Source organism: Otolemur garnettii, unplaced genomic scaffold (assembly GCF_000181295.1).
Source record: "Otolemur garnettii isolate 467f Iridium unplaced genomic scaffold, OtoGar3 scaffold00052, whole genome shotgun sequence".
In the NCBI taxonomy this organism is placed as follows: domain Eukaryota; kingdom Metazoa; phylum Chordata; class Mammalia; order Primates; family Galagidae; genus Otolemur; species Otolemur garnettii.
Window position 1 is genome coordinate 6602344 of NW_003852447.1, and position 15423 is coordinate 6617766.

Below are 15423 nucleotides of genomic sequence, written 5' to 3' on the forward strand. Positions count from 1 at the left end.
AAACATCTACAACTCTAAGCCATTATTTCCTTCTCAGAATGACAAGTGATAATTATTGTGTGTGTCCACAAAGAATTTTATTCATGATATTTATCAGTATAGATAATTTTTATACAGAAAGTTTCAGTTCAGATGTAGCAGTACAGTTTTTTAAATGTTTATTTTTTGTTTTAAGATAATTGTAGATTTGCATGCAGTTGTAAAATATAATACAGAGATTCCGTATACCCTTTATCCAATTTCCCCCAGTGGTAAGATCTTGCAAGACTATAGTACAATATAATAATTAAGATACTGATGTTGGGAAAGTCGGGACACATTTCCATCATCACAAGTATTCCTCATGTTGCTTTTATAGCTACACCTGATTCCCTCCCAACCTCACATCTTCTTTAACACATCTAGCATTAATCTGTTCTCCATTTCTATAATTCTGTCATTTCAAGAATGTTATATAAATGGAATCATATGGTACATAACTTTTGAGATCGGATTTTTCACTCACTACAATTCTCTGGAATTCTTCCAGGTGGTTCCATGTATCCATAGTTTTTCTCTTTTTCATCACTGAGTAGTATTTCATGGTTGGATACAGCACAGTTTGTTTAACCATTTGCCTATCAAAGAAAATCCCTGAGATTTTGATTATTACACATAAAGCTGCTATAAACATCCATTTATAGGTATTTGTGTAAAAATATGTTTAGAATGATGTCTAACTCTTTGCCTAATGTTCTGGCTAATAACTTTAGTGCAAAAGACATCAAGGCATTTGCCAGAGGTAAGAGACTATTTCCTTATAACTGACGCTTATCAGTACTTACAGCTTTGTAACTATCTACTACCTGACCTTGCAAGTAGTTGTCTCTCTGTCTCTGGGCTTAAATTAGACAAGATATATATTTGTAAAAGTACATTTTTTGAAACATAAATTTCATTGAATGCTTCTAAAAAAGGAGATGGATTTCATGGCCAAGTAAGTTTAAGGAAAAGCTAAATCCCTTCCCCCACCTTTTTTTTTTTTAATTTTGAAATTAACAAATGTAGATTGGTGTGGAAAAGGAGGAATCTGATATCCAACTACTCAAGTTCAAATCGTAGCTCCATCACTGGCTGGATACATTGACCCTCACTCAGGAAGACACTGAACCTTCTTATGCCTCAGTTTCCTCCTCTGTGAATGGCAGATATATGCATTCCTCTCATACAAATGGAAGATTATCTATAAATATATGTATATATAGTAAATGGCAGAGATAGCATTCCTTTCATACAAATGGAAGATTATCTATAAAGACACACAGAAAGTACTTTATAAGTTGGCTATTATTATTTTTGCCATTATAATAGTATCATCATCAACAGCATCACGATCTTATTAAAAACACCCATGTCCAGGCTCCACCTCTGGAGATTCAGATTCACTTAGTCTGGGGTTGATCCAGTGAAGCAGCAGAGGTTCCTTCAGATTAAGAACATGTCCAAGATAGGACTAAAAACAGGATTCAAAGCCACACCAAATTTCCTGTTGGGAAGCTGTCATACTTTTATGTCTATACACAAATTTAGTGAATCTTTTATAATTGACTAACTCCATGGTCCTGAAAAAAGAGTGCCCTCTGTCACCAACTGGGCTTGCAACATCACAAACTCATGATTCCTCAGAGGTAATTCAATAAAAATAAAATGCAGTTCTGCACAGGTGGTATATATTAGCTTTCAAAAATATTCCTAAATATAGCAGATAGCATTGAAACACAAAATTTTGTGAGTCATAGCTTAGCAAATCAAATCTAAAACAAGATATTATTTCCTTTGAAATAAAACAATTATGATTGCTATTATTTCTGTAGGTGTCACTACCACACTGCTGATTTCCAAAGGTCCTCTTATTTTCAGTACCAGGAAAATTTCCAGGACACTTGGGGAATCATTCTGGAGGTGGTGGCAATCTTCTTACCACTTCTACAGCAATCTTCAGGTACGCTTTGGCCTGGAAAAGAACAGACTCATTTGTTCTGTGTTTCTCCCCAGCAGACACGGAATGACTCATGTACTGTTTGCCATCAATGCCTACTGTAGTTGACAGTAAAATGGCTGAGTGAGATGAGGAAATTTAGTAGTGAGATGATAATGAATGCTATGTATACTCCAAGTGGGGCGGGGGAGAAGGGATTTTAGATTATCTGAAGGGTAATTACTTGGAAAGTGACTTTTTGAAATAATATTTAGTACTGGCACTCACTGTTTTTCCAACTCTAATCCTGATGTTAGCAAACTAGCATCCCAGACTAGTTGCAGAAAAATTACACCTTCCTTTTCTGACAAATTGATATCCTTAGTTAGATGCTGCCAAAACTTCTTTGGCATAAGAGCTGTTAGTCATTTTAAGGAAGACTATTTATTACTACCCTATGGTTTAACTTTGGAAAGTTTTTCTTCCTCATTCTGAGAACAACAGTGTGTGATACTAGCACCAAACACCTATATAGCTCCTTCACCTGGTAAATTCTGAGTATCATGCAAGTTGTCACACTCTGTACATGTGGAATCCCTACTGCCATGGAACACTAAAATCAGCTCCCAAACCGTGGAGTAAGCCACAAACTAACCTAAGACCCATAGGTTTCAGTTAAAACACTGGTCATGATATTTGCATTTTAAGAGTTCTTTTAAATACTGTAATGCAAATATTACTTATTTCTCCGAACTTTTCATAAAAAGGAGCTATGGAATACAAAGTAAGATTTTCTAAAATCATTAATTTCAATACTGATACACTTACAGTTATATATGTACTACTAGTACTAATGATAATAGCTAAAATTTACTGAGTACTTAACGTTTGCCAAATATTATTTCATTTGCCTCAAAGTCACTACAGGGGGTAAATTCTGCCATTATCCTCTCTTTATAGATGAGACCAAGACCCCAAAACATGAAGAATCTTGTCCAAACCATTATAGCCAGTAAGAAATAAGCTGGGCTTTAAACTCAGGCTGACCAACTCCTAGACACTGTATGGTAAAAAGAGATGTTTATGGCCTGTTTGCCCTAACGTGATGCAATGCTGTAGTGTGTTTCACACAGCTTCATTTTTAAAGACTATATTTGAGCCCTAACAGCTGAACCACATTCTATTTTGCCATAAAAGTAAAAAAATTAAAATTTAGAGTCCTTTAAAATAACAAAAGCTCTCAAAACATGAATAAGTCTTTAAATTTTTTATTGAGTACCTACTATACAAAGTACTTCATGTAAATAATCTTACTTAATCACACAGAACAAGTATCATCAGCTCAACTTGGTCAGGGTCATGAATTGAGTAGGCAGGAAAACATTCAAACCTGAATCCAATTGACTCTAAAGTCCAGGTCTCGCTCCACAACACCAGATGTTAAACAGCAAACTCAAAGCACAAGTAATTATAATCATTAATACATAGTCTAAAAATAATTTCAATCTCTGCTATAGTTAACAAAAACAGTTTTCTTAAAAATGGAAATACCTTGTACTTAAAGAAATATTTCTCTTGAACCTAACACGTTGATTTTCGCCCAGCATCTTTATAAATACCTTTTATCTCCTAGTAGCTTTTCTAGGTATTTCTGTCTACTTTGTGTTGAAAATTTAAAGTTCACTAAAAAAGCTGGGTCAAGGCCATAACTCTATAATCTTTTAGTACTACCTACATTAGCGATATAAACCTATCAGAATACAAAAAGAACTGAATGATTCCAGAATAATCAAATGTGCTGTATTTAACCTTGGCTTTTTAATGGTCTAACTCCAAGGTTAGACTTTCAATATAACACATTCAAAGTAATAGATTGTCATTTGCTGAGAAACCACAAAAGTACTCAGATTAACAGTTTCAATTTCTAAACAATTTATGCAATATCATTTCAACAAATGCAATTTGGTTCTTACTGCATGCAAGGCATTGGGTTGGGAAATCTGTGACTGGTAATGATATAAAAAGGGGGCAGAATCACTCACTGGCAAAGAGTTGGGGCTTTGTAGTCAGACAGGCATGATTTAGAGACTCTTGTCTTCATTACTTATTAGATGTAAGGCTTTGGGCAAACTCCTAGGCTCAGTTTCCACATTTGTAAGATTGTCATAATAGTACTGATCTCAAAAGATTTGGGGGAGTATTATGTAAAATAAGGCATGTGAAAGGCTGGTTCAGAGGAAGCAAATAATAAACTTTAGTAGCTGCTGCTATTATTATTATGGCCTTGGGAAATCTACAATCTTATTGAAGAGCTCATATGAACATGTGTATAGGGCACTTTTCTCACCTGAGGAATAATTAAATTAAATCCCTCTATTTTGTTTAATCTGTGACTAGCAAAAAGGTAACACATATGCATCACATGTAAAAGATATGAATGAGATTTCTCAAACTATTGATTCTCTATTCTTTCATCAAGTTGCCTCAACTCCCTCTCCTATTCTAGATCTTTTTGTTAGGTCTTCTAGAGGCACAGATAATACAGCTGGACCCTATTTATCTGCTCTGGTTTTTTTTTTTTTTTTTTTTTTTTTTGGCCGGAGCAGGGTTTGAACCCGCCACCTCTGGCATATGGGGCCGGCGCCCTACTCCTTGAGCCATGGCCACCGCCTATCTGCTCTGTTATTAACAGGCAATAAGGAATGAATGGTTCATTCAAAGTTCAACAAGTTTTATGAGAATTTGCCTTTGTTTTTAAATATTTTAAGTTCTAATTTATCATACATGGCCAGTTGATAGTAAGGCTCTGAGGTGATAATTTAGAAATTGTAAGATAATAAAGTTGCTACTTATACTTGAAAGTCTTTACCATGAATATTTCATAGCACATATTTCTGTAGTTAATATTTTTCTTTGATAAAAAGGATAAAAGTCACAAAATTACTGGCCAGTGATGGGTCCACTCCTTGTGTTTTGGTCTCAATCAAGGGCAAAAGGTAGTGTTAGTCAAATCAACAATTGTAATCACACCAGCATGAGGCGATGCTACTGAATTCAAGAATTCTGAATTCTAGTCATCACCTTGTTTTCCTTCCTCTATGCTTTCTCTGTCTATTTTACATTACTCACATTTGAAGTTTCAGTTACTCTTTTCCTAAGTGGAAAGTGCAGAGGTTGTACCCACTGACTGAGTAGGCAGCAGCCTGCCAGTGCTCTTTAATTGGTACCAAAAGCCCTTCCAACTTTTCCAACGATGCCTTACAGTTATTACAATTCATAACTTTAATTATTACCTTTTTAGTGTTTGCTTCTTCTGGAACTTAAATGTCAGGAGACTTAAATCCCTTGCACCTAAGTTAAAGGATTTTATGGGCACAGAAGGAGAGATCTAACACCTGGTATTGGGAGGAGGGAGGATAGAATATGGGAAAGAGAAAGTGGAATAAGGAGGAAGACAAAAAGCTAAAGATAAAATGTTTACTGATTAATAATTTTGCCTATGGGTTAACCTCTACAAGAAAACAGTAAAAAGTGTCAGTCTAAAGTGTTAATGATTAACAATTAAGATTATAGGTTCTATCCCATTAACTGTGCAGTTTTATCATCTTAGCAAATAAACACTTCCTTCATTCTTTAAAAGAATTTCTCCATTCTTCATATAAAGTGGAATGGGAATTAAGCTTCCAAGAATACAACAGGATCTGTTGAGAGTTGAGACTAGTTTCTGAAAGCACATTTCCATTTGAGTTCACAGGGGAAAAGGGAAGAAGGTTATCAGGAGGCAAGAGTCATCACAAGACTAACCAGAAGGACCTGGATTCTAGGACTCAGTAACAGCTTTCTAATGTCTAGGGGTTAATGTCTTTAACACTGAACCTGGGGATTCTACTCTCATCTCATGATTCAAATTCTGCTACCCTGATTTTTAAAATGCCATTAAAGAGCTATATTTACTTGATGCTATGTCAAGGGCATAAGTGCACTCAGTACTCTAATAAAAGGAAAAGTAAAGACATTTAGTGTCTTAATATCTTATACAGGAAGATTCAGAAGGCAATAAATACAGTTGCATTCTATCTGGCATTTTTCAAAGTATTTTCACATCATTATTTAATTCTCTTCATTATGAAATCAATTTATACAATGAGAGAAAGGTTCATGGAGGTTAGAGCACTTGCTTAAGGTCACACTTAGAAAGTGGCAACCTGGTAATGAACCATCACACTGACTCAGATTTCATGCTTTTCTTTCCATGTGGAGACCCCATTTGAGAATCTAACAAAGCTCTTGGCCAATTCCTTGAAAAAATGCACTTTCACACATTCTAGATTTAATTTCAGGGGATTCCCAGACCCAGGTTAGGATTCTCGGTATTGTGACCTACAGCTGTAGATGCCCAACCAAATCTGAGCAGCAGCCTCCTCACTTTTTTCTCTACATCTTTGTGATATTATGAAAAGGAGTTGAATAGAAAGCTACCATTTACACACAATAGGTAGACACTGCACTAACCTTGTAATTAATTAGTAAGTGAAGCAGATCAACTGCATTGGGAAGAGAATACATAGGCTATGGTGTGGAACTAACCTCTAGTACTACTTGGATAAGTCCCTTAATGTAAATGAAGGAACTCCTTTTACATTTCTGCTTCTTCATTTGAAAAAATACAGACTATTACACCTATCTCAGAGAAGCCATAAGAATCAAATAAGGCAATGTAGTCAATGTACCTTAGCACTGCACCAGTCTCTCAGCAAGAATTAAAGAAATCAGAACTATTTGTATAGGACCCAGAAAATGATATAATGGAAAGAGGCACATCTGGAAAGTACAGATTTGTCTTTTAATCACTTCTTACCATTTAATAGTCTTGTGACCCTGGGAAAATTTTTTTAACCTTCTTGAGCCTTCGTTTCCTCATCTAAAATATGGGGACTATCTATGTATATATAATATTAAGTTATTGTGAGGACAGAAGTAATGTTAAAAAAATGTCTGACAGTGTCTGATACACAGCAATTGCTAGTTTTATTAGGAAGATGATTAATAATAATGAATGTCTGTAATCTAAGAATAGGAAGTAATATCTTCCATGGAAAGAAAACAAAATATAAGATATCATTTTCCCGCTTCATGGCCATATCTAAATCTTAAAATTGATCAGAAATCTGCATATTTAAGACTTATGATGTGGCACATAGAGACATCAACAAATCAAGTCTAGCCCAAACCACAAAAGTTTAGGCTATCCTAAGACTCTCAGAAATGTTACCCAGCAATAGCAAAACATTTGGTCTGATATTTATGTGAATGTAGAGCAGATTATAAAGACATATAATTCTAAAAAACTCAATGAACTCTAAACAAATGTTTAGAGTTTTAAACTATAATATCTTTGGATGGTTGCTATATGTTCTCTGTTATATTATATTCCTATAACTCTAATGAAATATTTTATACTCTTGCAGAATTTCAAAGAAAAAACAATAATGGAGTTTGCAAAAACAATAATGGAGGTTAAAAAATATTAAAAATCTAACCTAATAATTGAAATAAGCTAGCAAGTAACCAGTAAGTATTCTTATTCACTAGGAATCACTATGGAATGTCTTTAAATAGTTTGTTTTCAGGAGACATTTAAAAGTGTATAATTTTTTTAAAACAACCCTCAATTTCTCATTTACTGTATAAGCATACTATGGTAAATGGAATTAACAGACTTTAATTACAAAAATAATAAGGGATTGTGGTTTCTGCTTATCTGCAAAATTTCTAAGAAAGACTGAAAAAGAACCTCAACATTTAATACCCAAAAGGCAAATAAAAGAAACACCATAGTAACTGCTACATTATATTCACTCAGACATCACATTGCCAGCAACTTAATCACTGGTACCATAACTGCCAATCCTTAAGAAAGAAAAGGGAGTGCCTGCTTCAGCAGCACATATCGTAAAGTTGGATGGATACAGAGAAGATAGCATGGCCTCTGTGCAAGGATGACATGCAAATTCGTGAAGAGTTCCATATTTTTTATTTTCTTCAGCTATTTAACAAAAGAAAAAAAAAAGGAAAAGGACCTCTGGGTTCCCAAAAGATAACTTAAAATGAATCTACCCTACTTATCTAAGATTCCTGACTATTAATATTCTCTTATATAATAGATTTAATCAAGTTTGGCTCTTCTATTTTCTGGTTCACAGAAAATTAAAGGAAGCAAACTAGAATAAAAGGGATAGTAGTTATGAATAGACAAAACAACAGGGCTATAAACTTAAACCCATTTAGTTAAGAAAAAATAAAAACTATTAGAAAATTGATTGAGGCTGTTCATCAAAGGAACATAAAAACTACATCAAAACTGATGTCTCAAAAGATGGTTCAGTTTCTAAGTTAAATAGCAAGTTCACCTTAGGAAAAAAGAAATGTGATTTTATTTCTATTAAAAAAGATAAAAATAAAACATTTTATGTTTTAGCAACTTTGAAAACCTATCAGTTGTACACCCAATGATACTGGCTAATGAAACACTACTAGTCTTTCTACCCTTCCTCCCTAATTGTATTTATTAAAATAAATGCAATGACAATTCCATCTCTAGTGGCTTATACAATTACTCTATATCCAACTCAACGAGTTCCCTCCTCCCAATCATTAGCTGAACTTCTAGTAGTGAATATAAGAACCTTGGGCAGTTAGATATGCTACCCAGCAAGGTAAGAGTTTCTCAAATTCTCATTGTTCATGCTCTTCATGAAAAACTGATTGGGTGATGATTCTCTTTAGATAAACTTAATCAGCTCATAGTTCAGAGTCAGCACTGGCACTTTATCGCATGATAGTAACCTACAGATGTTTTGTTCATGTTAACCAATCCTTGTTTATATGCATGTACTACAAACAGATAAGCTTAATCTTTACAATTTTTCCCTGTATATCAAATAGTACATATCCTAAAAAAGGATAAAGATACATATCTAAAAATGTGACTTACCTCATCACTGTCAGGCTGTGAAAACACAATTGGCTGGCCTGCATCTGAAGCTTCTCTTATATTAAGGTGTAAGGGAATGTCTCCTAAAAGAGCCCATCACATATCCATTAGCACCAGAAAAATTTATATAGGCATTTGGAATTCCATTATTTGAATTTTAGAAAGAATCAACATCTGAATGAAGTGAGTGCAATCAACTCAAGTTGTGACTATCTTCAAATTACTAAATCTTTGGGAAAAAAGTCAAACAAAAATTAGGGGCAGAATATTCCACTTAAGGGTAGTAAGTACAATGATTGTTTTATGATAGAAAAGCCATATGGCAGACAATGAAGAGACAAGACCTCTAATTTAGTCTTTGCTGGAGCTCTTCAAGCAAGAAATGGCTTGAAAGTGATTATTTGTAAGTGATTCCTCTCTATAAAATATGGTATAGACACAACATGCCAAATAACAAGAGGCAATTGAAGAGGAAAAGATGGAGAGGCAAAGTAGTCCGAAAAATACCACAAATGAATATCCCCAATGTTGGCAGATGAGTGACCACAGAGAATTGTTGAAAAATAGGCCAGACCTGTTATCATAACTATCTTCCTCTTCATCAGATAGGATTATTTTTCTATTATTAGTATTTACTGATCTGCATCTCATTATATATAACTTGTGAGTTTGGTGAGGTGTCAGTAAGTGATATAATGACAACCTCTAATACACAGACTGAAGTTAAAGAAGTCATATGTCTTTCCTGAGGACATACTACTATTAGGAGGGACAATATAGAAGCAAGATGCTCTGATGCTTTGTTCAATATACTGTTTCTACCACACTATCACAAATAAAGTCTCTCAAAGGCCGAGATGTAAAATGCAATAAATGATGTCTAAAGTGGAAGAGTCGACTCAACACTCTCAGAACTATTCCAAATCCATGCAGAAGTTATCGAAATGTGTGTGTATATGTGTGTGTTTTATTCAAATAAATAATTCAGTACCATGCCAGGCAATGTAAATAATGCAGAAGTATATGTTCTAACACAATTTATATTAGGAAGTACACAGAAGAGGAATGTGCATTTCCGGCTCCTCTTGTCAGTAAATTTTCAGATCTTAATCAACTCTAAGTCTTTCCTCATAAGTCCAAGGGCCAAATGATAAAATACATGGATATTTCAGCAGCCATTTAAAGATCAGCTTTTCAGTAAATATGATGTCTATTCTATAGATTAACTTAAGACTGTAGTAGGCAACTGTCCATGGGGCAGGCAGAGAAAAATAAATTACAGAAAATGCTTAGAAATACATGAAGTTTTTTCTCTTGATTTATGAACTGCCATAATGGTAAGGAATTCTGAATAATTTTTTTTCTACTGTAGAAATGGAAGGGGAAAAAAGTAAAGCCTTCTTTATACAGACATCACTGACATCACTTCTGCCCCTCAAGGGACTCACAATCTTACCTATAGGCACAGAAGAATAGATCAGGAAAGAGAAAAACTTTGTTAAAAACAGGTGGCATAAGAATGGTAGTGGATTAAAGATTGTATCTAGAGAGGGAATAAAAAGAGTAAAGGTATGGACAGGAGTGAGGAACAGCCTGGGTATGAAGAATACCTTTGAGGGGTTAGATATGAAAGAAGTGAGGGCACATTTCAGACACATAATGGGCTAAAGGGTTTTCTGTGAAATTGTCTGAGACCTTAACTATTCTGCATAAACTGTTCCTGCAGATAAATATAGATAAGGTTCTGAAGTGCTTTTGTGCCAAATAATTATTTAAAACATAATCCAGTGAATGAAAATAAAGAGTCTGCCAGCAAGTCAGTGAAAGGAAAATAAGGGTTCCTGGGGGGGGTCCAATCAATCAAGTGGCCATAGCTGAGAAAGTTCGTTTCCTGACTTCAGTCCCTCATTCCCAATTCCAAACTCTTCATAATTGGAGCCCCTGCTCCACTTCATGGGAGACCCCTCTGAAACCTCATAACTACATTAAAAGGAGTGTTCTGAGATGGAACTCTGTGCTATTTTTCCCATAACGCTGTTAAACACAACAGTCTATATAGCACTATCCAGTTTTTGTGATCTATGATCAGTGTTTCTGATACATTTTTAGGGTAACTGTACCTATGTGAGTTGTTGATTAAAATATAAATTCAATATGTGAGATTGTTTCTCTATGAGATATTTCAAATTGTAAATAATTGACTTATGAGATTGTACCACCCATTTGTTAAGTTAGGGAAATTATAAGGTTGTCAGTTTAATTCAATAATGCCATTATAATTACCCATTTACTTTATTATGTATGTGAATGTCAGTCTATTATGTTATTATGCAGATTTGAAAACTTGAACTTTCTAGGTTAGTTAAATGAAAAACAGTTGCAGAATATAATTAATGGCTATAATTACAGCAATGGATCAAAATCCATCATTAGTATTCACCTGGTTTTTTTTTGGCTGCTATCATGAAAATGAGTAATAATAATATATTTAACATCAACTTTTAGAAACTGAATTATAACAGAGAATGTTTTGAAATCCCTTGATCCTTAGGCGATCTTAATTTTTAACTACCTAAAATTAATAATTCACTCTATACTTCCCTTATATGGCATCTAACATCTGCCTTTGCCAAGAAGAGGAACTCATTCACGATTACAATATTAAAACATGTTTTCTAAAAAGTCTATTAAGGTGCTTGTGGGATATTTTGCTCACTTAACACTTGCTGCAGACCAGTGGGTGGTCAAGAGAGAAGATTAGTTTTCCTCACAGCATTAATTAATTCTTCATTTCAGTGCTGTGCACTGTTGTATACAACGTAAGTTTCAGGTGCCATATTTTACAGACATGTCAAACACATAAAGATTACAGAAAATGGTAAATAATGTCATATCTAAAGCAGAAGTTCTAACAAATATGTAACTAATCAGGAATCCTTTTTTATGTATGCACCAAGAATGAAACTTTCAGAGTTCCTACAACACATTGAACAGGTATTTTCATGTATACCTGTCTATACTGAGAGATGTACTCCAAACTTCGCCTTAACAAACAAACTAATGACCACAATTCAAAATATGGCTTCAAATCACAGTCTTCAGAGCACAAAACTTTCTCCTTAAATTTAAGTTGTAAGAAGTTTTAATCTACAGTAGAAATTATTATCATAGTTGGCAAAACAAAACTTGCTCAAAAAGCCAAAGAAAGGTTAGCACACAGAATTGTGTTATATTAATTTAAAATACAAAGCCAAAAGCAACTCATAATTTTCCTGAGGCACTCTTAATCACCAAGCCTCATCCCTACTTTCCCTTCTGCCACCTCCTCTATGAGAGAATACGTTATAGTCTTACCTAGGATGTCAAGACCCAGGGTCCGTGCCAGTTTCCTTGCACCATCAGCACCAAAAATATGAGTTTTGTGTTTACATTTTGGACACTGGAAAACACTCATGTTTTGGACAAGACCAAGAACCTAGAATAAAAACACATTGAAATCAAAATAAAATCAAACCAGATTTTAATATATTATTTCAAAAAGTTTTTACTGGATATCTACTAACATCCAGTGATAAAGTGATAAGTTATATCCTCTGGAAATAACGTTCAAAGTTAAAGTGATAAGTTATAAAATGATAAGTGATAACTTCCTCTGAAGGAACTTACAAGTTAGTGGGAGAGTAAGACGTATGTAATTTACTCATCATACTAATGCTAAAGAGAGATGAGTAAACAAGAACCAAAAATTCTGCCTAAAAATATGAGAAATCTGAGTTGCTCATAGATAATTGTTTTTTCAGGGTAAAGATGGCAAGAAGGCGTAAAGCGTACAGAGGGAATTCGAGGGAGAAGGGAGAGTATAAGCCAAGGCAGAAAAAATACAACAGTGTGTGGCCTATTTGGGCTGCAGACCAGTGGGTGGTCAAGAGAGAAGATGGTTTGTTAAGAAGGTCATCAGTTATGGTCATCAGTTTGTTTGTTAAGGCTAAGTTTGGAGTACAGATGGTAAGGTGCTAAATGCCATCCATGCTTTTGAGGCTTTCTTTTTCAGACAACAGGAGACCACTAACAGTTTTTAAAACTGAGAAGATGGTATTAAAAAGGGCGTGTTAAATAATCAGATTTGTGTTTTAGAAACGTAGCTCTGATAACAACATGGAGAATAAGAACAAGGGAGAAAGAGGAAAATAAATAGTTAAGAGGTTAACTGTGAATGAGCCTCACAGTAAATAACAGTGCACATATACTGAGCGCTTATTAGGAGCCAGACCCTAGGAGGAGTTCTTTACATGTACTATCTTATTTTCTCCTCCCAAGAACTTCATGAATTTTTTATCATCCCCATTCTATAGGTGAGAAAACTGACAGTGCCAGCAAAAGATAAGCTCAGTTCTCACTAAAACATTGTTATTTGAAACAAAATTTTAAAATTTCCTAGAAAACATGCCTCTCCTTTGGAGTTTCCCCAGCTTCTGGCACGAAGTAAATACAATTAACCTTTGCACCACACAGGTTTGAATTGCGTAGGTCTACTTATACACAGATATTTTTCAAACAAATAGGGATCAAAAATACAGCACTGGCTAGAAGCAGTGTCTCATGCCTATAATGCTAGTACTCTGGGAGGCAGAGTGGGAGGATCATTGAACCTGGCAGTTTGAGGTTGTAATAAGCTATGATGACACCATTGTACTAAAGCTGGGCAACAGAATGAGACTCTGCCTTAAACCGCCCCCCCACAAAACCCAACCTCTGCCAAACAAAAACCAATATTGTTGGACCAGTGGCATGTGCCCCTAATCCCAGCTATCCTCAGAAGGTTGAATAAGGGAGAATGACTTGAGGGGTCCAAGACTAGCCTGAGCAACATATTAAGACCATATCTCAAAAAAAAACTTTAGAAAGAAAATGAGCCTGGAATGGTGGAAAGTACAGCTGTAGTCCCAGTTATCTGGGAGGCCAAGGTAGGAGGATCACCTGAACCCAGCATCAAGGCTGCAGTGAGCTATAACTGCACCACTGCACTCCCTCCTGGGCAACAGTGAGACCCTATGTCTAAACAAAAACAGAAAATACAGTATTCATCGGATGCAAAACCTATGCACCCGAAGGGCAGGTTTCACAAAGCTGACTGCAGGACTTGAGTATGTACAGATTTGGTATATTGTTGGGGCAGGGTTCTGAAATCAATACCGCTCCTATACTGAAAGACAACTGTACCTAACAAACATTATCACTTGACAGTACTGTCAAATAAATAGACTCTGCAAATATAATCTTTATTCATGTTCCTTGTAAGCTCACTTTCTTATAGATGAAGAGCGGTAGCTCTCTTCTATAATACAAATATGGAACTTTACTATCAGAGGCTTAAAGATAACAATGTCTGTATCAGCCTATTAATTCCACTGTAAGGTTATCGTTGCAGATTTTTAGAACATTTGTTTTTTAGTTTATGTCATGTTTTGAGTGAGAGAGAGTCTTACTCTCTCGCCCTGGGTAGAATGCAATGGCATCATTGGGATCATCGGCATCATCAGAGCTCACTGCAACCTCCAACTCCTGGCCCCAACTGATCCTCCTGGCACAGTTTCACTAGTAGCTTAAACTACAGGCACACATCATCATGTTCCACTAATTTTTCTATTTTTACTAGAGATGGGTTCTTTCTCTTGCTTAGGCTGGTCTCAAACTCCTGAGCTCAAGTGATCTACCAGTCTCTGCTTCCCAGAGTGTTAGGATCACAGGCTTGAGCCACCACACCTGGACATTCCTTTCCTGTTAAATGAAGAATAGCACTGATAGTCCACAATAGAACATAGAAACAAGATGACAATAAATTTTTTTATTCTTTTTGAAAAGAAGAACAGAAAAAGACTAAAATTGCCCACAATACATATAAATGAAAACAAACAGTGAAGGACATCAATTCATAGCAAAGCATTTTCTAAGCATCTAATATATGCTCATTTGCTGATGCAAAGTATCACAAAACATAAATCACACTGTTTTGGTAATTCAATACTATCAACAGAAAGCCAGAGGAAAATACAGCTTAATATCACACCAGTTATTTGTTTATCCACTGTGTCTATATAAACATGCATTGCTTGGGCAGTTCTATTGCCATTTATGTTAAATATGATATATCCCTTGACTATAGGGCTTTCAACATAAACATAAACATACCACTCAAGAAATAAGGTAAGAATAACCACTTAAAGAAAGTGAAAATTGAGGCTAGGGTATATTTCAATTCACAGAGAACAGGTAAAGCATTCTTACCTTGAAATTTCTTAAACTCCCCAAGATATAGAGGAAAAGAGCAAGAGGGTGTTTGCAGTTTGTGTGATTTACTTTATGTTACCAACTTGTTCTCTATGGACTCTACAAATATCCCACATATGTTTGCTATAGACTACATAAATGTAACAGACCTAAAATATTGCAAAACTATAATCAAATTCAATAT

General features: G+C 35.0%; 1 protein-coding gene and 1 non-coding gene across 2 annotated transcripts in view; one reads left to right on the forward strand and one right to left on the reverse strand.

Moving 5' to 3' along the window:
• Positions 1-178: 178 nt before the first annotated feature.
• NUBPL (nucleotide binding protein like) overlaps positions 179-15423 on the reverse strand; it is a 205904-nt gene continuing 190659 nt past the window's right edge. The window contains exons 9-11 of the mRNA XM_003791982.2: positions 12306-12426; positions 8952-9034; positions 179-1993 (exon numbers count right to left, since the gene is read on the reverse strand). Coding sequence (XP_003792030.1) covers positions 1931-1993; positions 8952-9034; positions 12306-12426 — 267 coding nt within the window. The 3' untranslated portion in view covers positions 179-1930. The remainder of the gene's footprint in view (positions 1994-8951; positions 9035-12305; positions 12427-15423) is intronic.
• Positions 7886-7991, forward strand: LOC111726052. The gene has a single exon (XR_002773945.1). It is a non-coding gene; the product is annotated as a U6 spliceosomal RNA (small nuclear RNA).